The following is a 26,663-nucleotide window of genomic DNA, read 5'->3' on the forward strand; positions in this document are numbered from 1 at the left end:
CAGCTACAAGTGGCTTGACATTGTTGGTGTATAAAGTATAAAAGTCAAAGGAGAGGTTAGAGAATGGCCAGATAATGAAAGACTTCCGTAAAAAGCTAAAAATTTGTTGGTCATGAAGAGACATTAAAGAATCTTTTTAAAAAAATTATTCATTTTGAGAAAAAGTAATTAGGGGAGAGGCAGAGAGAGAGAGGGAGAGAGAGAATCCCAAGCAGGCTCCACACTCATCATGGAGTCCAAAGCAGGGCTAGATCCCATGACCATGAGATCATGACCTGAGCAGAAACCAAGAATATGATGCCTAACTAGGTACCTAGGCACCCCAGAAACAAAGGTGCAAAACTATCATATTGAAAAGATGACTTTAACAACAGTCTGGAGACTGAATATGTTGTAGAGTAAGAGGAGTGAGTAAGAATGGAGGTCACAAGGCCCTTTAGTCAATGAGTTTTAACCGTAGGAAGCACTTTCCTTTTTTATTTAAGTTTTACTTATTTTGAGAGAGAGAGAGAGAGAGAGAGACCCCCACGATCGGAGAAGGGGCAGAGAGAGACAGAATCCTAAGTAGGCTCTGTGCCTGAAACAGAGCCTGAGGTGGGGCTCAAACCCACAAAACTTGGAGATCATGACTCAATCTGAAACTGAGTCCAATACTTCACCAACTGAGCCGCCCAGATGCCCCCTTTTATGTTTTTTTAGTTTATTCTGAGAGAGACAGCGAGAGAGAGCATGAGCGGGGGAGGGCAGAGAGAGAGAGGAGAGAGAAAATCCCAAACAGGCTTCACGCAGGCAGCACAGAGCCCAGACATGTGGCTCAAACTCACAAACAGATCATGACCTGAGCTGAAATCAAGAGTCCAAAGCATAACTAACAGAACCACCCAGGCACCCCAAGGCAGTTTCCTTTTTTAATTATTTGTTTTTATTTTTCCCTTACTGTGCTCACCAGTGCAAGTCTGGAAAACATACTCATTAAAAACATACGGCTAAAGATAGTATGAAAAGCCACCAGAGGGTTTCACCAGACATGATTTAACTTTACGTTTTAATAGGGTCACTTTGAAGGTTATAAGAATTGACTGAAGCTCCCTTACAAGGATCCAATTAGGAGGTATTACAGTAGTGCCTACAAAAAATAAGGTGTTAACCTAGTGTTAACAGAAGAGGTGAGAGAAATAATCAAATTTTGGGTATAAGTTGAATATGATGAGTATGTCAGAAAGTAGTTTCAAAATTGGGCTTCAGTAAAAAGGAGGCCAAAATAGTTTACAGACAGGAGGAATTGTTTGTAAAAACTTGTAGTTGAGTACAGTGTTTTAGAAGAGTGAAATTATTGTCTAGATAAATGATTTCATGTTGGAGTTTGAGCTACTCCGAAAGATGTAGGGTTTTTTTCATCTGGATAATATAAAGCTCAAATTGTGCCATGGGACTAGTCAAGCCCAAGCTTGAGAAGGAGTTAGGGTGTGATTCTAATCTTAGATGAATAAATTGAAATAACTTGGGGAGAAGGAGTTAGGGGAAAGGAGTTGGTTGTCTCTTAAGGGAAGTGAGCAAAACATGGAATCTTAGGAATAAGTACAGCCTGGTGGTTAAGAGGTAGGTTGCCTGAGCTCATATCAGTTACTGTGAAAACAAGATACACTTCTACCTAATGCCAAATTTATAATAATTGGATCAGTGTGAACTGGGAGTCACGCAGACGGTCATCAGGCCAACTATCAAGAGTCAGGCAGATCTGCCAGAAATGCCTACCAAATTAATTAAATCCTAATACCTACTGAATATCGTACTAGGCTATGCACATGGCTGAAAAATATGCAATCCACTCCAAATGGTTAACACCATTGTGTGTTTTTGTTCATCTTCGCAGATTCTAGAAGTCTGAATACAGACCACTATGAATCATGTGTGCAGGTGTCTCCCACTACACATTAAATGCCAAATGACTAACTTTAACATTTTTTAGAAAAAGTTTCCTGGTGAACAGTGAAAAGCACAGTGGCTGAAAGATCTGAAGAACTCTGTGTTTAACCTAGGGTCTTACTTTTATTGATGGCATGGATTTGGATAATCATTTGATTTCTCTGAAGTTAAGTATCCTTAGCTGTAAATTACAGAGGTTGAAATAAGTCTTAAAAATCCCCTAATGAACTTTTATCTTTAGAATAAACCATACCATATAATATTTTCACAGCACACACATTCTGTGAAATCTTAAGAATTTAATGTCATTTTAATTTCACAATTACTTCAAGAAAGGTCCTACTAAGCTAGCACACTATAGTCAAGGGAATTCCTGGCTCTAAAATGTTCACAATCAGCCAGAACACCCCAAGTGGGGACACCCAGCTGGAAACCTCACAAAGTCTTCAGATGCCAAATGGCACTGGGGACTTGAGTGCCCTGGGGACTAACTGCAAGTGCAAGAGAAGAGAAGCTCAAAGGTCAGAAGGGTTACCCGATTTTCCAAGGAAAGCTTGTGGCTTCCAGGACCGCGGAGCAGACTCGGACATTGTGGAAAAATGACACAGTTGGCAGAAACATACTGCGCTTGCGCAAGAGGACCGACTTTTCCACTTCTGGTCTCCCTACCCTGCCAAGGCCCTACTGGGACAGTGATTTCTGGATGGGACAACACCTCGAGGCTACTTCAGCTTGAGAGTGCCTTAGGGATAGAGCTGAGTGGGCTGGCCCTTTGAGCCTCACAAGCCTGCCTTGCCCTCTCACACTGGAGGCGCTTCTTGGGAGAACAGAGGTAAGGCTTGATTTCTTGTTTTTTTGATAGGCTGAAGCTATGAATTGTAGATGCACTTACTACAAATTAGGTCTCAGTTGGAACTTCCAACGTGAGCTCAAGATAATAGGGGCTCAGCTGGGCGTTTTTATTCTGGGAATGATGGGAGGGGATAGGAAACATCTATCCCTCAAGGGGGTGGGAGTTCAGACTGCTTTATAGTGTCTCTCCTAGAGAACAGTGATCTCTCAAGAAGAAAATGGGGCTGTCTCTACACTCTCCTCCTACTGCTCCCTCTCTTACACATTTTCATTCAGAAGCCAAACCCGCTGAGATGTTAGCATTTTGCCTCAAGATATAAAGGAAAATTCTGTAATCTCTTATGATTTTCCTCACTTGCTAGAGCGGCACAGTTACTGTATATGACAATTGTGGATCTTTCTTTTAAAATGCCTATTTCAGCCATTACAACATCAAAATAGAGAGCAAGAGAAAACAACTTGGATATCAAGTACTTGGAGAAAATTGATAGAGCAGAACCAATAATGGTAAATTATTAAATTCAAAGCTCACGTCTATAGAGATGATAGCAAATAGAGTCCAGTAAAGGCATCTAATCAAATTCAATCAAAGCTGTGCTCACTTCAGCAGCACATCTACAAATTCAATCATAGTTCAGGGTGAACAATAGAAGTATTTTTTTAATTAAAAGAAATACACAAACGACGAAAGTACTGATGTTATAGTAGTGAGACCCTTAGTATTCATTAAAAATGTCTTTGATTCTATCATTTGACAGTGAAATGTAAAAAATAAGTGGTCAGGTCTATTTCCTTCTCATTTAGTACTACTATTTGTTGCTGGCAAGTATAATACGTTTTATGGAATACTTGCCCCCCTCCAAACCACACTAAGTAGTTAGGGGATACAGTCCAAAAATACTTGTGAAAGAATTCCTATAAGTGCTATAAATGTGTACGTACGTTGAATTTAGTACATAGACTTTCTGTCTTGGGTTGTCAGAGGTGACTTTCTAAAGGAAGAACCCCTTTAGGTAAACTTGAAGGAGTGAAAATTAGCAAGATCAAGAGAAGAAAAGTCTCCATGAATAGGAAATATCATATAGAAAATACTAGAGCTAAACATAGCAGTAGATGGGAAGCCTTTGAAAGCCATTGCATGGCTGACACATGGAGTGCAAAGCGTGCAGTGCAAGAAAACATTAGAACAGGAAAGGCAAGATAGGTGGTTTCAGAGTTTAGATTTCACCTAAAAGTTCATGGGAATCTTTGAAAGGTTTAAGCATTTGTGTGCAATAATCAAAATTTGTATTTCATAAAGATCCTCTGCCTGCATTTTACAAATTTTCAAGGGAGAGGATAGCAACCAGAAATAGAAATATAGTGCCAATAGAGGGAGATGTATATGCAGATAGGTACAAGGAAGAGTCTAAAAGATTTGGTGAGTATATTAATTAAGGTACAGGGCACCATGTGGTGCAAAAGAAACTAACAAAAAACAAAACCAGTAGCTTATACATGACTGAAGTTTATTTCTAACAGTTTGGAGGGAGATGGGTGGTCCAAGATTCCATTCTCAATCAATACTGGTTTCCACTTGTAGTCCAGTGCAATTACTAGTTTTCCATTTCCAGCCAGCAGGGAGATGGAAAGGGTTCTGGAGACTAGAATGATGCCTAGCTGCTTGAATGGCAAGACCTGGAAGTGACACCCATCACTTCTGTTCACATTCCATTGGCCAGTACTTATTAACAGAGAAAAATAAAAAGTTAGGTGACTGTGCGTCCAGCTAAAATTCTGTAACAGTGAAAGTAGAGTGATTGGATAACAACTAGCAGAATGCCTTAGTAATTCATGGGTTATAGAGTATGGGCCCAGAGAAGAGAGAGCAGGTTTTTGAGTCTGGGCAACTGGACCATTCTCTGCCCTGAGGCTGAATGGTCTCTGAGCCATCCATATGGAGAAGTCTTACAGGTGTGGAAACTGGGGAAGATGTTTTGGCTTGAGATCATCCATGAAGAGATAATAATTGAAGACAAGAACACTGAGGAGCAACATCACATGGACAGATGATCAGATACTAAGGAGAAACTGGGGTGCCTGGGTGGCTCAGTTGGTTAAGCGTCTGGCTTTGGCTCAGGTCATGACCTTATGGTTCGTGGGTTCAAGCCCCGAGTCAGGCTCTGTGCTGACAGCTAGCTCAGAGCCTGGAGCCTGCTTCACATTCTGTATCTCCCTCTCTCTCTGACCCTCCCTTGCTCACACTGTCTCTGTCTCTCAAAAATAAATTAAAAACATAAAAAAAATTCAGATACTAAGGAGGAACTACTGTCAAAGATGTAAACAGAAAATCAGGATACTGTAGTGTCATAAAAACCAAAGAAGGGAAGTACCTCACGAAAAAGGGAGCCATGAGTAGAGTTAAATATCACAGGGAGATGAAAGCAAAGGAAGATAAAGGCTGAAGAGTATGTTAGGTTCCAAAAAAGCAGTTGATTACTTAGTCTAGCACTATTTTATTAAAGGTTTAAGGACTAAGACCGGATTGCAGGCTGTTGAGGAGTGAGTGGGCAGTGCGCGAATATGGACAAAACTGTCTTAAGTGTGGCTGGCATGGAGATGAAAGAGAACTGTACCTGCTGTGGGTAGTGGAGCAGAGAGGCTTTTGTTTTTCTGTTCCTTTTTTAGTTTTTCAAAATAGAAGTGATTTAAGCATTTTTATATCTTTTTTTTAAATGTTTGTTTATTTTTGAGAGAGAGACAGAATGTGGGCGAGGGAGGGGCAGAGAGAGAGGGAGACACACAATCTGAAGCAGGCTCCAGGCTCTGAGCTGTCAGCACAGAGCCCGACACGAGGCTTGAACTCATGGACCACAAGATCATGCCCTAAGCCTAAGTCAGACGCTCAACAGACAGAGCCACCCAGGCACCCCGATTTAAACATTTTCAAATACTGATGAGAAGATAGATGCCAAGTATAGAAGCTGAATTTAAAGACATAAAAGGAGAGGTGATTGTGGGAGTGATTATTCTAAGAAAGTGAAAAAGGCAGGATTTAGAAGACATGGTATAGAAGGACAGTTCTTTCATGGTTACAGAAAATAATTACATTCTGAAAGCTTGATGGCAGGATGTGGAGATGGTTTTGGTCTGACAGTACCCAACGTCTCCAATGGAAGCAAGGGTGGGGTGACTTAAGAAGGTGAGGAGGCTAGGAAGGGTCTAAAATAGGGTGGGAAATGGAAAGGACTGCAGTCGGGGAAGCAGAAGGATTTCTGGTAAGCATCAATGCCCAGTAAAGAGCCAGATAATGACTTCAGACCTCACAGCAGGCATCTGCTGCCAGAAATGTGTTCACTGTAAAAGCTGAAGGAAGAGTCCTATGATTGTATTCTACGAATTCCCTGAGCACGGGGCACAGATTTCTCTCACTGAGGTAATATAAGTCTGTGGCATAATATGAGTTGTCAGTCCTGTCCTTAAAATCTAATACAGCTCAGTATTTTTCCCTGAGGACAATTTACACATCTTATTTACACTTAAAAAAAATCAGTTGCATTCCACACACTAATAATAAACTATCAGAAAAAGAAATTAAGAAAAAAATATCATTTAAAGAGCACCTGGGTGGCTCAGTCAGATAAGCATCCTTACTCTTGATTTCAGCTCAGGTCATAATCTCACAGTTCGTGGGTTCAAGCCCCATGTCAGGTTCCCCAGTGAGCATGGAGCCTGCCTGGGACTTTCTCGTTCTTCCTCTCTCTCTGCCCTTCCCCTGCTTGCACACACACACTCTCTCAAAATAATAAAATAAAATAAACTCCCATTTACAACTTCATAAAAAGGATAAAATACCTATGAATAAATTTAACCAAGGAAATGAAAGATCTCTATGCTGAAAACTATCAGACTGACGAAAAAAACTGAAGGCACAAAGAAACAGAAAGATCTTCCATGCTTGGGGATTGAATTAATATTGTTAAAATTACCCAAAGAATCTACAGATTCAGTGCAATCCCTATCAAAATTCCAATGGCATTTTTCACAGAAAAATAAAAAAATTCTAAAATTTGTATGGAACCACAAAAGATCCTGAATAGTCAAGGCAATCTTGAGAAAGAAAAACAAAGCTGGCAGCATCATACTTCCTGATTTTAAATTATTTTACAAAGGTATAGTAACCATAATGGTTACTATATATATGGTACTGGCATAAACACAGACACACAGATTAATGGAAGAGAACAGAATGCCCAGAAATAAACCCACACATATATATGGTCAATTAATTTACCACAAAGGAGCCACGAATACACAATGGGGAAAGGACAGTTTCTTCAATAACTAGTATTGGGAAAACTGGACAGCCACAAAAGAAAAATACAAAGAAGAAAATGGACCACTATCCTATACCATACACACATACAAATAAAAAATGGATTGAAGATCTGAAACCATAAAACAAATGATCACCGAATAATCTTCCATATTAACTCGTTTTAAGTGTTCACACCCCAGTATGCCTTTTCTGTTTCTGAATAAGATATGAGTTTTAACAAGCCACTATCATCATTCATTGGCAATATCTCCAATATGAAAATTTTGGGGTGGATTAAGATAAGCTTCTTGGCTGAACACCGTTTGGGATCCTGAAGTAGCTTACAGAAGAAACAGGAAGTTCTAGTGCAGAGTATTACAACACTTTATTGACCTGTTAATGTTTGAAATAAATGATAGACCCAAGGCTATGGATGTCTCTCTAGCCTTGAATGCAAAGAGTACTTTTAAAAATGCAGAGTTGAAGACCACGTGTAGATTTGTTAATCCATTTCCCATTGCAGTTGATAACCCTCCTCCAACTCTAGGGCCTACACAACACCAGCCAAGGATATTACCAAGGATGTAGCAACTTGCTGTCACTGTGGTCTCTGCTGTTAATTCAAAAGTATAGTTTTCCTATATTCTTGTGAGCTCGTGGTTTCTCATGACCTTCTTATAAGGATTGAAAGCTTGAGTTTTATTAAATATCAACTCCAAGGGTATTGCTTGGCTCCTCCCAACTTCAATAATTCAGGTGAATATATGGATGCCATAGATCCCATTTATGAAGTAGAAATGATGATGGCAATGGTATCAGAATCACAACAGGCAGACTTGTAGGGTGATACATTTAAACTCCACAACATTTAAACTCCAAACCTTTGTGGTTTCATTTGGGAGCATGGAAAAGCTCCTCAAACAGATTTCTGTCCAATATAACATTTCTAATATAATTCTGTCCTGTCAGTTAAAGAATAATCCCTGAAAAACATTTTCTTGCATTTACTATATTCACAGGATTCTCTCCAGTAAAAATTCATTGATGTAGGTTAATCCTGGGTTTCTTCCTGTCATAGGCCTTCCCGTGAGTATGAAGTTTTTGGTGTTTTTTAAGGTTTGAACTCCTATTGAAGGTCTTCTCACATTCCTTACATTTGAATGGTTTCTCTCCTGTATGAATCATTTGATGTCGAATAAGGGAGGAGCTCCGGCTGAAGGATTTTCCACAGTTAACACACTCATAGGAATTATCTCCAGAATAAAATCTTGAATTTTTATTATGGTTTTTACTCTCACTGAAAGCTCCTCCACATTTATTGCCTTCAAAGACCTTTGCTTCAGTATGAATCTTCTGATGCTTAGTAAGGTTTGTACGTCTGTTGAAGACTCTCCCACACTCACTACATTTATAGGGTTTCTCTCCTGTGTGAATGATCTGATGTCGAATAACGGATGAACTCCGACTGAAGGCTTTCCCACAGTGATAGCATTCATAGGAGTTCACTAAGGTATGACTTTCTGGGTGCTGAATGTCTATACTCAGGCTCAAGGCATTCCCACATTCATTATATTCTGAATGTTGCTTACCTACTGAATCTAAATTAAATTTGAAGTTAGTTTTAAACTTATCACATTTTGAGAACCCTTTTTTCATAGGAATTCCCTGTTGTACATCAAAAATTGAGTTAATTGATTTAACATCTAAGCTTTTTTTATTCTCACTATCTTCAAAGTTTCCCTCCTCAGTGTCAATTATCTTATGAATAATAGCTTCTGCTGGCAAATTTATGTCCCACTGTTCCTGGTTCCTGTATAGCCAATCATCACTGGTCCAAGCATCTAAAGAAGGGGGTCCACTTTTAGTCAGCCTTCTCATAATCACTCCATGAGATGAATCTTCTCCAGAAATTCTTTCCTTTGTAACTGAATCTTGGTTTTCTGAAATCACCTCTCTGTCTAAAAAGAAATTAAAAATTCCATGAGCTAGAAGAAAGGAAATTGTGTAATTAGGAAAGGGATGCTAAACCACATAAGGAAATATGTAGATTTTATACAAAATGGAAATGTGAGGTGAGATTAGAAAAGGAAAATCATAGAAAAAATAAAAGGGACAAATGTATTAAAAGGGGGGCTAGGAGATCATAAAATATGAGAAGAGCTATTCAGGTATATTAATGAGAACACATAGGGTTTGGATAAAACATCTGCATATGAACTGCGATAGGGTGGCATTTCATAGTTCACATTGTTACTGGGTTCATAACTAGTCTGTGTGGATTGCACCTAATCTTCCTTTCTCTAGCATCTTGTCTTTGTCTCTTTTAACACATGCTGTTCATCAATAATAAATACAACCTTCTAAAATACCAATTTAATCATATCTTTAAAATCACATCTACATTTACAGGTTCCACACCTTAACGAGCTAAAATAAACTTGCAATCTATTGTCCCTATTTCTATCCACATTGCAATTATTCCCCATATTTAACAAAGGCAGAAAAAAAATACTATAATCAAAGGTAGCAGAAAAACCACCCTTTTCTTGAGCTCAAAATCACTCCTGATTCTAACAGTACTATGATATTTTTCTGGGTATTTCCTAGAACTCAAAACTTCACCTGTTCTGGTTAAGATTCAATTTTCTTGTTTTCACTTGTCTTCAGTTTGTTTCATTTAATAATGATCCACTTCCTTTCTCAAAATTCCTTTCTCACTTAGCTTCTGTATAAATACTGTATATTCTAGCAACTTTTTAAAAGCTAAGTTTCACTGACTTCCCTTTATCCTTTCACATAACTTCAGGTTTGTTTTTTATAGTTTATTTATTTTTGAGACAGAGACAGAGCATGAATGGAGGAGGGGCAGAGAAAGAGGGAGACACAGAATCTGAAATGGCTCCAGGCTCTGAGCTGTCAGCACAGAACCGGAGTGGGGCTCGAACCCAAGAACTGCAAGATCATGACCTGGGCCGAAGTCGGAGGCTTAACCAACTGAGCCACCAGGCACCCCGAACTTCAGGTTGACCTAATGCATTTACTTCCACACTTTACTTGTAGCCAAAACACATCTTCAGCTTTGTAACAGTCTCACATACATTACTGACCCGTTTTTACCCATCTTCAAGATAATGCCACTTGACTATCCTACTACTCTCTTCCAACTCAACAAATGAGCCTGAGAATTTCATCTTTCATGTGGAAATAACTTCCCTAAATGTCCTCATTTGTTTAGTGAATCACTGTCCTAATATTTACACTAGAATCCATGAAGAAATCTTGAATAACCATTGCTCTTTACTTTGCATATCTAATCTGCCCTGAGGTACTATTATTTTATGAAATGACATTTACCTCAAAGCAGCCCCACCGATATATCCAACTTTGTCAAATACCTATTAATTCTGCCTGGTTTTGTCTAATTTCTAGCAGAAATAGTCTGTATAATACTAACACTGGACTAAAACTAGACTATTAAGTTAGAATCTCATAGGGTGGAGCCTAGGAATATGATGAGAGTATCAACTGTAGTTTCCCTGTTTCTGCCTCACCACTGTTTATGGGGTGTGTGGGCAGATAACCTATAATTTAGTGCATAGGTCTTCAGTGAGAGAGGAATCTCTTCCAAACCCGGACCTAATTTAGATGGTGAGATCCTGGAATTCAAGCTTAATACCATACATAATATGGTCTTTAGGGAGAGTAAATATATTTAATAATGGGGGAACATTTTTAAATAATTTGTGGCCAGAGAACAGATTATAGATCAAAATGGCTGCACATTCATAAAAAACCCACAGCTAACATCATATTCAAAGGGGGAAAACTTGGAAGTTTTCCCCTAAATCAGGAACAATACAAGGATGTCCACTCTCACCACTTTCATTCAAAATAGTACTAGAAGTCCTAACTGCAGCAATCAGACAAGAAAAAGAAGACGCATTCACTCTAGTAAATAAGAAGTAAAACTCTCACTATTTGCAGATGACATGATACTATATATAAAAAACCCAAAAGACTCCACCAAAAAAAACTACCACAACTGGTAATTAATTTACTGCAGTTGCAGGATGCAAAATTAATATATAAAAATCTGTTGCATTTCTATCCCCTAAAATGAAGTAGTAGAGAAATTAAGGAACTCTCATTTATAACTGCACTAAAAATAAAATACATTGGACTAAACTTAACCAAAAGGGTGAAAACCTGTACTCTGAAATCTATTAAACACTGATGAAAGAAACTGAAGTTGACACAAAGAAACAGGAAGATATTCTATGCTCATGAACTGGGAAAACTAGTAATATTAAAGTACCCATATTATCCAAAGCAATTTATAGATTTAATGCATCCCTATCAAAATATCAAAAGCATTTTTCACAAAACTAGAACAAAGAATCCTAAAATTTGTATGGAACCATGAAAGACCCTGAATAGTCAAACCAATCTTGAAAAAGAACAAAACTGGAGTATCTTAATCCCAGATTTCAAGATATACTACCCAAAGCTGTAGTAATAAAAACAGAATAGTGCTGGCATAAAAAAACAGGCAGATAGATCAATGGAATGGAATAGAGAGCCAGAAATAAACCCATGACTTTATGATCAATTAATCTACAACAAAGGAGGCAAGAATATCCAATGGGAGAAAGACAGTGTCTGCAACAAATGGTATTGGAAAAACTGGACAGCTACACACAATAGAATGAAACTGGAGCATTTTCCATAACCTCTAAAAAGGATCAAAGGGGAGCAAGGGTGGCTCAATCAGTTAAGGATCTGACTTCTAGATTAGGTCATGACCTCACAGTTCATGAGTTCAAGCCCCACTTTGGGCTCTGTGCTGACAGCCTGGAGCCTGGAGCCTGCTTCAGATTCTGTGTCTCCCTCTATCTCTGCTCCTCCCCCACTTGCACTCTGAGTCTGTCTCTCTCTCAATAATAAAAAAAAATTTTTTTAAAGGATTAAAGACTTAAATGTGAGACCTTAACCATAAAATTCCTAGAACAAAATATAGGCAGTAATTTCTTTTACATTGGCCATAGCAACATTTTTCTAGATATGTGTCCTTTTGCAAGGAAAACAAAAACAAAATTACTCTTGAGACTACACCAAAGAATCTTTTGCACAGTGAAGGACACCATCAACAAAACTAAAGTATAGCCTACTGAGTGGCAGAAGATATTTTCAAATGATATATCTAATAAAGGGTTAGTATCCAAAATATATGGACTTACTTCTACAACTCAATACTAAAAAAAGAAATAATCCAATTAAAAAAATGCACTGAGGACGTGAATAGACATTTTTCCAAAGCAAACATTCAATGGCCAACAGACTCATAAAAAGATGTTCAACATCATTCATCATCAGAGAAATGTAAATCAAAACCACAATGAGATAGCAGCTCACACTGGTCAGAATGGTTAAAATCAGAAACAGAAAATAACAGTGTTCGCAAGGATGTGGAAAAAAAGGAACACACTCTGGGGGAATGCGAGCTGGCATCGTCACTGTGGAAAACAGGATGGAGGTTCCTCAAAAAATTAAAAACAGAAATTCCACTACTAGGTATTTAGCCAAAGAAAATGAAAGCACTAATTAAAAAAGATGTATGCATCCTATGTTTACTGCAGGATTATTTACAATAGCCAAAGATACTGAGGCAACCAAAATGTCCATTCATAGAGAAATGGCATATATATGTATGTATATATATGTATATATGTATGTATGTATATATATATATATATATATATATATATATATATATATATACACACACACAATTGACTACTACTCAGTTTTATAAAAAAGAATGTAATCCTTTTGCACTAAAGGATTTTGAATCACTGCCTTATTCCTGACTACTAATCCCAAACTCACAAACTATGCTTTACCTACAAGACTTGTTCCTGTCTCTAACCTGAAACAAAAACGAACACTTTAAACCTTAGCCTGTCATCCCAATCCAGGGTGTGTGCCCACAATTCTCCTGGAGACCAGCCCATGCCAAACCATCTCTGCCTTTCTTTGACCTATCTGAAAGTTTCCCCCAACTTCTCAAATCCCTCCAATGGCTTAGCTATGCTTATAGATTAAAATCCACAGGTTTCTTTTTTCAAAGATTTTGACTAGTTAATTAAGCTGATTTTATATTCTCTATCCAAATTTACCTTATACTGTTTATAATACACTTGAATCATGAGCACTTAAACCTAGATGTTATTCTGATCATCTGATGAGCCTTTAAAGCATATGTGTGTGTGTGTGTGTGTGTGTGTGCGTATATATATATATATATATATATATATAAACACACTGGGCTTCACACAAACACAGGCTGGTTGAACCAGTGGCTGCTAACTTCTAAGAGAAAGAAGTTGAAGCTCCAAGTCCTATAACAGGCTAGACCTATAACTGGCAGTGTCACTTTTGCTGCATTTTACTGACTGAACAGTCTAGTGCCAGGTGAGATTCAAAGGGAGGGGAAACAAAGTCTGCATTTTTTTTTCTAATTGAAGTATAACTGACCCACAATGTTACATTAGTTTCAGATGTATGAAGTCTACATCTTGATGGAGAGAGTGACAAAGATTCTGTAGCCACCTTTAAGCCACTGTAATCCATTAACTAGATTAATTATAAACCACTGTAATCCATGAACTGTTTTGGAAAATTAATTACATTTACAGGGGCAAATTCCAAATTGATTGAAGTATTATATTTAAATGATGAAACAGATGAGATCAGAATAAAATCAGGAAATGTTTCTAATTTGGAGATGGAAAAATTCTTATGTATAAAATGAACAGATATAAAGCATTGGGGAAAAGATATGTGATAACATAAATTTTAAAAATATGCATGGTAGACACCATAAATAAAATAATTTTAAAAAACTGCAAGATCTCATTTGCCATAACTGTGATCAAGAGTGAGAATTTACATAAATTTTACTATGTATTATTAAAAACCTCTAAATTCTTGAAAATGGACATAAAACCATTTGCTGAATCACACAAAAAATAATTTTTAAAAATAGGTTTTTCATAATCCAATATATACCCATTTTTTCTCCTTTGGTTCCTATATATGTGCAAAAGCTTGAGATCTAAAGGTAGAGCAAAAAGAGACATAGTCTCTACCCTCAAGGAACATAAAGCCTAATGTGGGAAACAAAGACCTATACAGAAACAAGTAAAATATAATTGTGACAGATGCTAAAATGAGAACATTATGGTGCTATGGAAGTATCCAACAAAAAACTAACTAATAAGATAGGCTTCCCTGAGGGAATGTTAAAGTATTTAAGATCTGAATGAAGAGGGGTGCCTGGGTGGTTCAGTCGGTTAAGCAGCCAACTTAGGCTCAGGTCATGATCTTGCAGTTCTTGAGTTCGAGCCCCGCGTCAGGCCCTGTGCTGACAGCTCAGAGCCTGGAGCCTGCTTCAGCGTCTGTGTCTCCTTCTCTCTTTGCTCTTCCCTTGCTCACACTCTGTCTCTGTCTGAAAAAAATAAACAAACATTAAAAAAAAAAAAAAGATCTGAGAGAAGACCAGGAGTCAACTAGGCAAAGAACTGGAGAATGAGCATTTTAGGTAAGGAAACCACATGGACAGAGGTCCTGAGATGGAGAGGGCAAGTCCCACTCCAGGGGTGTGTCCTACGGAATTGTCTTTTCCCTGCTGTCCTCTAACACCTATCAGACAGAGTACCTAGGACACAGTATGTGCTAATACCTGTGTGATGCTGACTGAAAGCAGATTAGTGTGGTCTGAGTTCAAAAAGTGAGGGGAGCATGCAGTGTGCAGCGAGGCTGGAGAAGTAGGTAGGGACTAGTGTGTTATTAAGTAAGCAAAACTGCAATCAGCATAGTGATTTAAGCAACTACATGACAGGATTTGAACTCTGATTGCAATGTGGCTCAAACACCAGAGCTGGGGAAAAAGAGCAAAGACGCATGGCAAGATCTCTCAGTATGATGAATTAAGAGACTGCGGGGATGGTCGAGATGAGAGATGATGGACTATGTGGACTAGGGTAGCAGCACTATGGATGGAGAGAAGTGGAGACATTCAAGGGATATTTAGAAAGATAAAAAAACAAACCAAGTATTAGAGAGGTGAAGGAGAAGTTGGGTCAAGGATAATACTCTATACTTGTGTAACTGGATGGATGGCAGTGCTGTTCACTCAGGGAACTATAGAAAAAGATTGGAAAGGAAAAGTTATGACTTTGGCTTTATGGAACTGAAGTTATCTTTAAGACATCCAAGAGAAATGTCACGTGTACATAAATTTTTCAGTTCAGAAAAGAAGTCTGGGCTGGGAATACAAATTTTGTAAGTCACCTAGACATGTGTGGTAAGTGAAGTGGCAGTTGTGGATGTGATAACCTATGAAAGGAAACACAGAGTAAGAAAGCAAGACAAAATGAGACCAAACCTTGAGAAAAGCTGGAATGTAATAGAGCCAGAGAAAGATAAGTCTGCAACAGACAGAGAGAGAATAAACAGAAAGAAAGGAGGAAAACGATAAGTGTTCCAAGAACCTTAGAGTGTTTTAAGAATGGAGAGCAGGTAATAGGGTCACTTGCTGTGGAGAAGTCAGGGAAACAAGGAATGAAAACATATCCACTGGCTTTAGCTAACAGAAAGCCATCTATGTCTTTAGTAAGAACTGTTTCAGATGGGTATTTGGAGTAAGAGACACATGAAATGGACTGAGGAATAAAAGGTGAGGAAATGAGAAAAGTATAAAATATCTTGAGAAGTTTGGCTATAAAGAGGTAAGTAATAGAGAGGTTGAAAGAACTTTTTTTTTTTTTTAATCAGTAATGATCTGAAAATAGTAAATAGCTAAATGGAGAGGGGCGCCTGGGTGGCTCTGTCAGTTGAGCATGTAACTCAGGTCATAATCCCAGGGTCTTGGGATCAAGTTCCACGTCAGTCCTGTGCTGAGCATGGAGCCTGCTTAAGATTCTCTCTCTCTCCCCAACTCCTAAATTAAAAACTCTCTAAAATAAAAACTTTTTTTAATTAAAAAAAAGACATAAAAATAAAATTTTTAAAAAAGCTAATGGGAGGACTAGGTAATGAGAGGCATAAATGGTGAAAATATAAGTGAAAGAAGGCAGGGTGAAATGGGGTCCAAAGGAAAATGGTGGGGGGCAGGGGAATTTACCTTAGAAAGGATGAAATTGAGTAATCTGCCTATCAAATTAATAAATAAAGATTTCAGGTAAACAGTAGTGTGCCAGGGTGATATTAAATAGACAATACATTAGAGTATGGATTGGTATAACCTTTCTGTAGACAATACAGCACAAAGAAACAAGACCTTTAAATTTATTCATGTGCTTTGATGCTGAAGTTTCTCTTCTAATAAGGCACATCCTATGGAACATATCAGGCATGCCAGAAAACTAGGCAACAACCTGAATGTCCAATGGCTGGGGGAATAATTAAATATATTATGATACTTGTATATGATGGACCATTACATGTGAATTAGAAGCCCTATTTCCACAGACTAGTGTTACACGTAATTACCTTGGTATCATATTAGGTGAGAAGAACAGAATAGAAAATGACAGATTCCTGATGATCCCAATTTTGGAAAAGAAAGGAAATCTTCACAAGCCACAGAAACACATCATCACAAAGAAGAAAGCCTAATAAATCAAAATAATGTTAATACTGCATAGCTCTGGGTAATGAGGTCATGGGGTGAGTTCTTTCCTCTTCATACTTTTCTTTATGTGCTAAAATTTATCATAACCACACAATAACTGATAATTTCCCACAAATAAAATGTTAATAAGAATATAGAGATTATGACCAAGGTACAAAGTTAGGGCATAAGAAGTTCTATAGTAAAAGAAGGAAAATTGGAAGATTACTAAAGTCACTCTTGCATAAAGCAGAGCCTTTTGTTCTCTTTGAAAGAATACTATTTAACGGTAGGTTGTCTAATGTTGTTTGCATGGCACTTCCCATGCACTAGGCATGCTCTAAGTGTGCCACACATATCAACTCATGCAATCCTCACAGGAACGTGGAGGTAAATACTGTTAATAAATCCACGTTACAGATGAGGAAACTGGCAGGTGTGTTGCTCCAGGCCACAGTGTCTGCATTCCTCACCTACAACATTCCTTTGATTATCCACTTAAGAAAAAGAATCTGTGAATGAAAAGCAATCACTTTTCCTTTAAAGCTTCTGTGGTTTTATTTGTCACCTCCCCAACTCTTTACTCAAAGACTGTTAACCTCACTGTTAACAGACGCTTCTTACAAATGCCTCATGTCTGCCTGGTTCTTACCAAAAACAGATGTGCTTGGGATTTCTTGCTCTATTATCCATCTTCTGTCCTTACTTTCCAACTCGGAGAGCTCAACAGGTTTGGGAAATAGACGTTCTTTTCATGGGGAAGATGAAAAAACGACAACAAACAAACATTTTTATAGGGAAGAGAATTCCATCCTTATGTAGTAGTCTAAGAGCTGCTGAAAGATAAGGCCAGGGGTCACCACAGACTTGTGTATTTCTAGCTCTGTATCAGAAAGGACTTTCCTTCAGATACAACAGGAACATCTGCTATTGTGACCATTGGACATCAGGAAACCTGAACTCAAACCCAAGTGCCCTTAACCACTCCAGTGGTCCTATAGCTTTTAGCAGCGGATAAAGAAACTACTGATGGGCAGAGTAGGTAAATACATAGAAGCCACCTTGGTGCAATGAATTCAGGTTCCTATAGTTCTCCAGCATCACGTCCCTGTACACGTTCTTTACAGCAGGGTCCAGTTGTCCCCACTCTTCCTCGCTGAATTCCACAATCACATCTTTGAATGATATTGGTTCCTAAAACATTAAGTTTCTTTTTAATCATAAGTGAGTCCCAAAAATATCACCAGAGGGAAAATGAATTTGGAAAGAATACTATAGGTGCCTAGAATACGTAAGAAATTGATGACAATGTTTGGGGTCCTAAGTTTTGACAAGCAGGTTATATTAGAGGCCTATCAACTTGGTACTCAGTCAGGGCTGCAAAGGAAAATCAAGAACAGTCTTAACCTGAAATTAACTTTCATTTTGGTTGAAGAGAAAAAAAATAGTTGGAATGACTATGGAACGAAAAATTACTATAGAGTAAAAATGCTTGATATAAAAGGGAGTTCAGAAGGAGAGTTGCAGATGGATTTGATGGGAATTTGTAGTGAAGATGGAGGCTCTGCTAGCAGAAGAGGTAGGACATTTCCTCTAGAGAAATGCAGTCTGCTAACTCCTTACCATTCACGTCTCCCAGCCCAGACCTTTCTTGATTACCCAAAGTAGCTACCTCCTAATCACTCTCTACTGCATTATGCTTCTTTCTTTTCTTTGTAGTAATTATTACTATCTGCAATTATCTTATTTGCTTGTGTTTGCCTGTCTACCTCTACCAGCATTTCCACAAAGGCATGGATTTCCTTTCATTTACCATCACGTTAACCAGCCCTAGGACAAGTGGCACATTAGGCACTGTGTCAATATTAGTTTCAAGGGCCATCACACCATCAATTGCTGCACTTCCCTCTCCAGCATTCTCAACCTTGTCATGACAAGCACCTTCAATCACAATAAGATACACAAATCTCTTCCCTCCCTCTACCTCAGAGCCAGATGACTCTAAGACATCAGAGGACTTTGTGAGTAATTATCTAGGTCAGTTTTGCCTACTTCCTCACCTTCTTTCCTCAGTCCTCCGCAGCCTGGCTTCTATTCCCATGCATGGTAGTATCTCCGTGATCGTTAAGTGAACAGGCACTACTCAGGCTGAATTTTCCTGAATTTTCAAAGGATTTATCCTTGAAATATTCTCATCCCTGGCTTTCACTGACATCATATCTTCTTGGTTTTTCTCTACCAAGAAAACCAAATGGTCCTTTCATTTTAGTATCCTCTGAGGTTTCTTCTGCTCCTGCCTATTGTATGACATCACTCAGCATTCTGCCCTTGGCTCTCTTCACTTTCAATTCTAAACATTCTCTGGGTAAGCTCTATTTCTCTGGTTTAAATTATCATCTACAATCCTGAGGGAATGCATGCACAGAAAAATACAAAGATTAGATATTTCCCAAAGAGTGTATCACAAATGAAAATAAAATAGATCCAATGTCCTATGGAAGAAGTAATAGTGGTATGTCTTTAGATGGACCTATGTTTGGCAAAAGTTCAAAAACCAAAAAGAAAATGCAGGTCATTTTAGTAAAGAGGAGAATTCTAATTCACCTGGGAATTGCTAGTCAGCGAGTCAGCTTCTACCTTCTCCTTGATGCTCCCCTTCTGGAGCAGGACAGAATCCTTGCAGGGTGTCTCTGAGGAAGATGAAGGAAAACATTATGGAGACGAGATTTCCCCTGGAGAAACATTTATTGATTTACAGTAGTAGTTTTAACATGCTCTTCATAAAAATCATCTTTAGAACTTTGGAAAAATAATGGTATCAGGCACTATAAGCAATCAGAATCTCTAAAGGTAGGGCTTAGATGTTCTATTTTTTATTTTTTTAATGTATTTTTTTTCAAAGTTCATTTACTGTTTTAAGAGAGAGAGAAAGAGTGCAAGCAAGAGCAAACAGGGGAGGGGCAGAGAGCCAGGGGGGAGAATCCCAAGCAGGATCAGCGTGGAGCTTGATGCAGGGCTTAATCTCATGAACTGTGAAAATCAAAAGTTAAAATCAAAATCAAAAATCAGTCTTAATTGACTGAGCTACCCAGGCACCCCTAAAATTATTTTTTAATGAAAAAAAATTGACAGTAACCCAGTCGCAGCGATCCCAAGCGCTGCTGACAGGCTCTGCAGGCTCTCTGCGTACTTGGGAGGGTTGTAGGAGTGACCTCTGAATAATCTGTCTTCCATCTGACTGTGGAGACTCGAGTGGACAGTTGTAAATAAATGCCTTATGGCTTCAGCTATGAAATCTTTAAAAAAGTCACAATGTAAGTGGACTTGTGCATTTCAAACCTGTGCTGCTCAAGGACCAACAACATAAGAACAGATCAACTGACAGTAAAGATAGCTTTACTTCTTCTTTTCCAGTTAGGATGCCTTTTATTTCTTTTTCTCATTTAGTTGCACTGGCTAGTACCTCCAGTATATATAAGCGAACTGGCAAGAGTGGGCACCCTTGCCTTGTTCCTTATCCCACGGGCAAAGCTTTAAGTCTCACCACTAAGTGTGATGTTTGCTGTCATTTTTCACAGATGTCCTTTACCAGGTAGAAGGAATTCCCTTCGATTTCTACTTTGTTGAATGCTTTTTTATCATGAAAAGGCACTGGATTTTGTTAAATGCTTTTTCTGTATCGAGATGATCTTGTGAGTTTTCCCCTTAATTCTATTTTTTTCCCCTTTGGTTTCAGGAGAATTTAAAGATTCATCACTTCATATAACACCCAGTGCTCATCACAAGTGCCCTCCTTAATGCCTATCACCCATTTTTAGCCCATTGCCCTACCCATCCCTCCAGCAACCCTCAGTTTGTTCTCTATGGTTAAGTATCTTATGATATGCCTCCTTCTGTTTTTATCTTTTTTCCTTCCCTTTTCCTATGTTCATCTGTTTTGTTTCTTAAATTCCACATGAGTGAAATTATATGGTATTTGTCTTTCTCTGACTGACTTATTTCACTCAGCACAATACATAATACACTCTATTTCCATTCATGCGTTGCAAATGGCAAGATTTCATTCTTTTTGACGGCTGAATAAGGTTCTATTGTGTATGTGTGTGTTTATATTTATACAACTTATATATGTATTTATGCAATTTATACTATATGTACAAAATATATTATTAAATATAAATTGTATAATTATAAATATACACGAACAACACACCACCTCTTCTTTATCCATTCATCAGTTTATGGACATTTAGGCTCTTTCCATAATTTGTCTATTACTGATTGTATGCTATAAACATTGGGCTGTGGGGCGCCTGGGTGGCTCAGTTGGTTAAGCCTCCAACTTCAGCTCAGGTCATGATCTCACATTCGTGGGTTCAGGTCCTGCATCAGGCTCTGTGCTGACAGCTCAGAGATTTGAGCCTGCTTCAGATTCTGTGTCTCCCTGTCTCTGCCCCTCCCCCCCTCATGCTCTGTCTCTCTCTGTCTCAAAAATAAATAAAACATTAAAAAAAAAAAACATTGGGTTGCATGTGCACCTTCAAATCAGCATTTTTTAAAAATCATTTGGGTAAATACTTCATAGTGTAATTGCTTCCCCTTAATTCTATTAGTATGGTGTATAATGTTGATTTTCATATGTTGAACCATCCTATATTCCTGGGATAAATACCATTTGGTCATGGTGTATAATCCTCTTAATATGATTCTGGGTTTGCTTTGCTAGTTTTGTAATGTCTTTGTCTTTGGCATCAGGTTAACTCATCAGAGAATAAGGTAGGAAGTGTCCCCTCCCCTATTTTTCAAAAAGTGTGAGAAATGGGTTCTGTGCTGACAGGTCAGAGCCTGGAGCCTGCTTTAGATTCTGCGTCTCTCTCTCTCTCTCTCTTTGCTCCTCCTCTGCTCACACTCTGTCTCTGTCTCAAAAAGAAATAACCATTAAAAAAATGCTTTTAAGTGTGAGAAAGATTGGTGTTATTTCCTTAAATGTTTGATAGAATTCACCAATGAAGCTATCTAGTCCTTGGGTTTTCTTTGTTGAAAATTTTTTTGATTACTGACTCTATCTTTTTGTTGTTAAAGAGTTGTTCATATTTTCGATTTCCTCGAGTCAGTTTTGACAGTTTGTGTGTTTTTGGAATTTTTCTACTTAATCTAAATTAACTAATTTTTTGGTATATAATTGTTCATAGTATTCTTATAATTCTTTTGATTTATGCAAGGTCAGTAGAGATGTGCCTATTTTTATCACTGATTTTAGTTATCTCACTCTTTATTTCTTGTGTAGTTAAGCCTTTGTCAATTTTGCTGTTTTTAGCAAATGACACACTTATGGTTTCATTGGTTCTACCATTTTTCTATTCTCTATTTCATTTATCTCTATCTAATCTTTCTTATTTTAATTGCTACATTCTTGTGAATTTTCCAGAGATAGCCTTCTGTTATTGATTTCTAATTTCATTCTATTGTGGTCAGAAAAGATACTTTCTAGGATTTAAATGTTTAAATTAATTGTGACTTGTTTTGGCTAACATGTGGTCTATCTTGGAGAATGTTCCACATGCACTTGAGAAGAATGTACATGCTGCCATTGTTGGGTAGAGTGCCACTGTTAGGTCTACTAGTTTATAGCATTGTTTAAGTCTTCTACTTCCTTTTTTGTCTTTTTTCTAGTTGTTTTATCCACTAATGAAAGTGGGGTGTTGGTCTCCAACTATTATTCTTGATCTCTTTCTCCCTTCCTGTCAGTTTTTGCTTCATATATTTGGGGGCCTGATTGTTGCAATTCTTGCTCACTTAATTACTTTTTTGAACTGACTTGTAAAGTCTATATTCTTTGTTGTGTGTGCCTACTTAAGTCTGTTCCCTTAGCTTAGTGGTCAGCTAGTGATTCCACAGAGATTTCCTTATATGCCTGGAACCAACAAAACAAAACAAAAACAAAACACCAAAAACCATTTCCTAGTCTTTGCAGATGCACTGCATGTGTTGAGGCATGCCTTCAGAACTTAGCCAGATAATTTCTTTTAAATTTACCTTCATCTTCAGTTCCTGCTTATGCAAAGCCTGAAGGTCAGCCAGAGGTGAGAGTTAAGGCCATATCAGGGGTTTCTGAACATATGCCCAGACTTCTAAATCTCTAGGGATACATAGGAACTTTTCAAATCCTTCATTCCTCAAAGTATCTCATAGCCCAGCCTTTCCCATTAAATCCTTTGACAAATGTCCCCTAGGTGGCCACCTCAGCCCTGGGACAGTTCTGACTCAGATAAAATAAGGGCAATCCCTTTGGGTGGGTTCTTTAGAGAGCCAAGACAGGTTAAAAGAAACGAAAAACCTTTCTCAGTCCTCTATTACCCAGCAACCCCTCCCTTCCTTCTCAACTAAACTTCAAGAATTGTCTAGGGGTGCCTGGGTGGCTCAGTTGATTGAGTGAAGAAACTTGGGCTCAGGTCATGATCTTGTAGTTAAAGAGTTCGAGCCTTGCATCAGGCTCTGTGCTGAAAGCCTAGAGCCTGTTTTGGATTCTGTGTCTCTGTTCTCTTTGCCCCTCCCTGACTCATGCTCTATCTCTCTTTCTCTCAAAAATAAATAAAAATTTAAAAAAGTAAAAAAAAAAAAAAAAAAAAAAAAAGAGTTGTCTATAATCATTTTGACATTCATACCTCATCCATTCATTCTTCTTTCTTTTTCTTGGTGTTGTGGGGGGGATATGTGATAGGGAGGATAAAGACCCCCGAGATGGCTACATCCCTAATCCACTGGCAAAGGGACGAAGCAGATATGATTAAAGTTAAGGAGGGATGAGGAATTATCCTGGATTATCTGGGTGATTATAATCTAATCACACAAATCCTAAAAAAAAAAAAAAAAAAAAAAACAGAGAAGCAGTTTCCCAGCTATGGTCAGTGATAGAGAGAGCATAAACATGCGTAATTGAGCAAGTGCATGTACTGGGACAATGGAATGGAGGGAAAGAGAAGGCAGTTGGAAAGGACATGGCTCAGGGGAGCCTGGGTGGCTCCAACGGTTGAGCATCTGGCTTCAGCCTGGGTCATGGTTTCGCACAGTTCATGCATTCAAACTCCGCATTGAGGTTTGTGCTGACAGTGTGAAGCCTGCTTTGGATTCTCCATCTCCACCTTTCTCTGACTCTCCCTTGCTTGCCTGCACTATCTGTCTCAAAATTAAATGTTAAAAAAATAAAATAAAATAAAAAGGGGCAAGGCTCTCCACTGACAGCTTTGAAGATGGGTAGGGAATCATGAAGCCCAGAAAGAAATGTAGTTCTACCAATGCCATGATTTAGCCCAGGGAGACCCATGTTAGACTACTGATCTATAGACCTGTAGGATAATACATTCACATTGTTTTAAGCCGATAAGTTTGTGGTCATTTGTTATGGCAGTAATAGAAAACTAACATAACTAACTACAAATAAGTACCACCTTAACTCCTTCTCTGAAACTGTTCTAAAGCTTAACAATAACTTTATAATCAACGTTTTCAGTAAATTACCTTCAATACGCATCTTAACATGGCCTTTTTGTTGCACTATTAACACTCCCTTCCTGAATATTTCTCCTTTCTTAGCTAAAGACACTAATATTTCCTGGTTCTCTAATGTCATAGATTACTATTTTCTAGCCTGCTTACCTGGCTTTTCTTCTTCTATTTAATCCTTTATTTCTTTTTCAAATAACAACTACTGGATATCAACAATAATGATATCATTACTGTCCCCAGTCAATAATTTCTAATCAAATATCTAATCAATTGCCTTATGACTTATAAAGTCCACACATTCATGTGACTGGTTATACACCTTTTACACTTCTTTTAATTTTGAAATCCCTCTACCATACTCCTACTTCTCCCTTAAAATTATTTTGTTCTAGAAACTAGACTGGCTTGTCATTTCCCAGAGTTTAGATTTTACTCTTGGCATTCCCATGGTATAATTTAAAATGTTCCCCTCTCCTTTGTATTTCCTGTAATGGGTAGTTAGATCTACAGTAGCTCTTAAGTATTGATATTCCCTAAGGAAATGTATTTCTCCTACTTCAATTCATACCTGTAAGTGTCAAAATCTTCTCTTTCTGAACACTAAATCACACTGTTAACTATGTATTAGTTTATTCATTGTGTATGGCCCATAGACACCTCAAATTCAACATGCCACATAATTACAGTATAAATTCTCTCCCATAAAATCTGCTACTTATGCCCCTTTCATGTAAGACTGAACATACACGTTTACATCGAATCTTATCTCACTCATCTCTTATATTCAGCCCATAATGTCTTTTTTTTTCATGTTTTTTTAATTTTTTTAAAATTTTTGATACAGAGAGAGACAGAGCATGAGAGGGGGAGGGGCAGAGAGAGAAGGAGACACAGAACCGGAAGCAGGCTCCAGGTTCTGAGCTAGCTGTCAGCACAGAGCCTGACGCGGGGCTCGAACCCACGAACGTGAGATCTGACCTGAGCCGAAGTCGGAGGCTTAACCGACTGAGCCACCCAGGTGCCCCAAGCCCATAATTTCTTTAAGTTCAAACACCTGTTTTCCCAATCTTCCCTTACTCTTTAACACTTCATCTACTTCAACTGATTTTCCTGTTTTCAGACTCTCAGGTCCCTTAGGGAAAAAAGTTTATCAATATCTTGTTTAAAGAGTCAGACAGTAAATATTTTGGGTTTTGCAGGCAATACTTTCTCTGCTATAACTAATCAACTCTGATCACAGCAAGAAAGCAACCATAGACAAAATACAAATCAACGGGTGTCGCTGTGTTCCAAAAAAACTATCTCCAAAAATACCAGCCTTGGGGCCATTGTTTGCCAACCATTCACTCTATATTGAGATCAAAATTATTAAGTTTACTTATTTTGAGAGAGAGAGAGAGAGTGTGTGTGTGCGCACCAACCAGGCTCCACACTATCAATGTGAAACCTGACACAGGGCTTGATCCCAGTGAGATCATAACCTGAGCCAAAATCAAGAGCTGGATGCTTAACCATCTGAGTCACCCAGGTGCCTGGATATCAAAATATCTTAAAAGGCAAATCAAATCCTTTTACTCCCCTACCCAATCTGTGAGATCTCATTCTTTATTTCTATTTCCTACAGAACAAAATCCATGCTTCCTGATAAAGTCCTTCATGATCTGGCCCTTGACACACCCTCTAGCTTTAGAAAAAGATAACGTCTTTTCAAATGGAAACACTCCACTACTCATTTTTTGTTTAAGGTTTTTTCTTCTTAATTCAGGTATAATTGATATATAACATCATACATTTGGCCCCTGAACTCATGGATCGGGGCACCAACCTCTTGAGCAGTTAGAAATCTGCGTATTACTTTTAATTCCCCCCCAAATTTACTACTAATCACCTACCATTGACTAGAACCATAATAATAACATAAGCACTCTAATGCATATTTTTATATGTATTACATACTGTATTCTTATAATAAACTAGAGAAACTGTTATGAAAATCATAAGAAAAAATAAATTTATACAGCAATACTGTGCTGTATTTATTGAAAAAAAATCCATGTATAATTGGACCTGCACAGTTCAAACCCATGTTGTTCAAGGGTCAACTGTATTAGCTTCAGGTGTACAATACCATGGTTCAATTATATATTGCAAAATGATCACAAATGAAGTCTAGTTAACATGAGTCACCATGTATATATATAGTTAAATTTCTTTTTTTTAATAATGAGAACTCTTAAGATCTAATCTCTTCACAACTTCCAAATATGCAATACAGTATTATCAACTATAGTCACTACGCTGTACATTACATCCATGACTTTATTTTATACCTGGGAGTTATTTGTGACTTTCCACCCACTTTGCCCATCCCCCACCTCTGGTAACCACCAATCTACTATGAGCTCATTT

At 38.0% G+C, this 26,663-nt stretch overlaps 1 protein-coding gene across 1 annotated transcript in view; it reads right to left on the reverse strand.

Moving 5' to 3' along the window:
- Positions 1–7,435: 7,435 nt before the first annotated feature.
- The window catches only part of ZNF215 (zinc finger protein 215), a 19,609-nt gene continuing 381 nt past the window's right edge, over positions 7,436–26,663 (reverse strand). The window contains exons 2-6 of the mRNA XM_029915571.1: positions 25,332–25,386; positions 19,353–19,438; positions 17,810–17,942; positions 17,401–17,496; positions 7,436–9,033 (exon numbers count right to left, since the gene is read on the reverse strand). Of these exons, the coding sequence (XP_029771431.1) occupies positions 8,114–9,033; positions 17,401–17,496; positions 17,810–17,942; positions 19,353–19,438; positions 25,332–25,386 (1,290 nt within the window). The 3' untranslated portion in view covers positions 7,436–8,113. The remainder of the gene's footprint in view (positions 9,034–17,400; positions 17,497–17,809; positions 17,943–19,352; positions 19,439–25,331; positions 25,387–26,663) is intronic.

This window comes from Suricata suricatta, chromosome 11, assembly GCF_006229205.1.
Source record: "Suricata suricatta isolate VVHF042 chromosome 11, meerkat_22Aug2017_6uvM2_HiC, whole genome shotgun sequence".
NCBI classification, from domain to species: Eukaryota; Metazoa; Chordata; class Mammalia; order Carnivora; family Herpestidae; genus Suricata; species Suricata suricatta.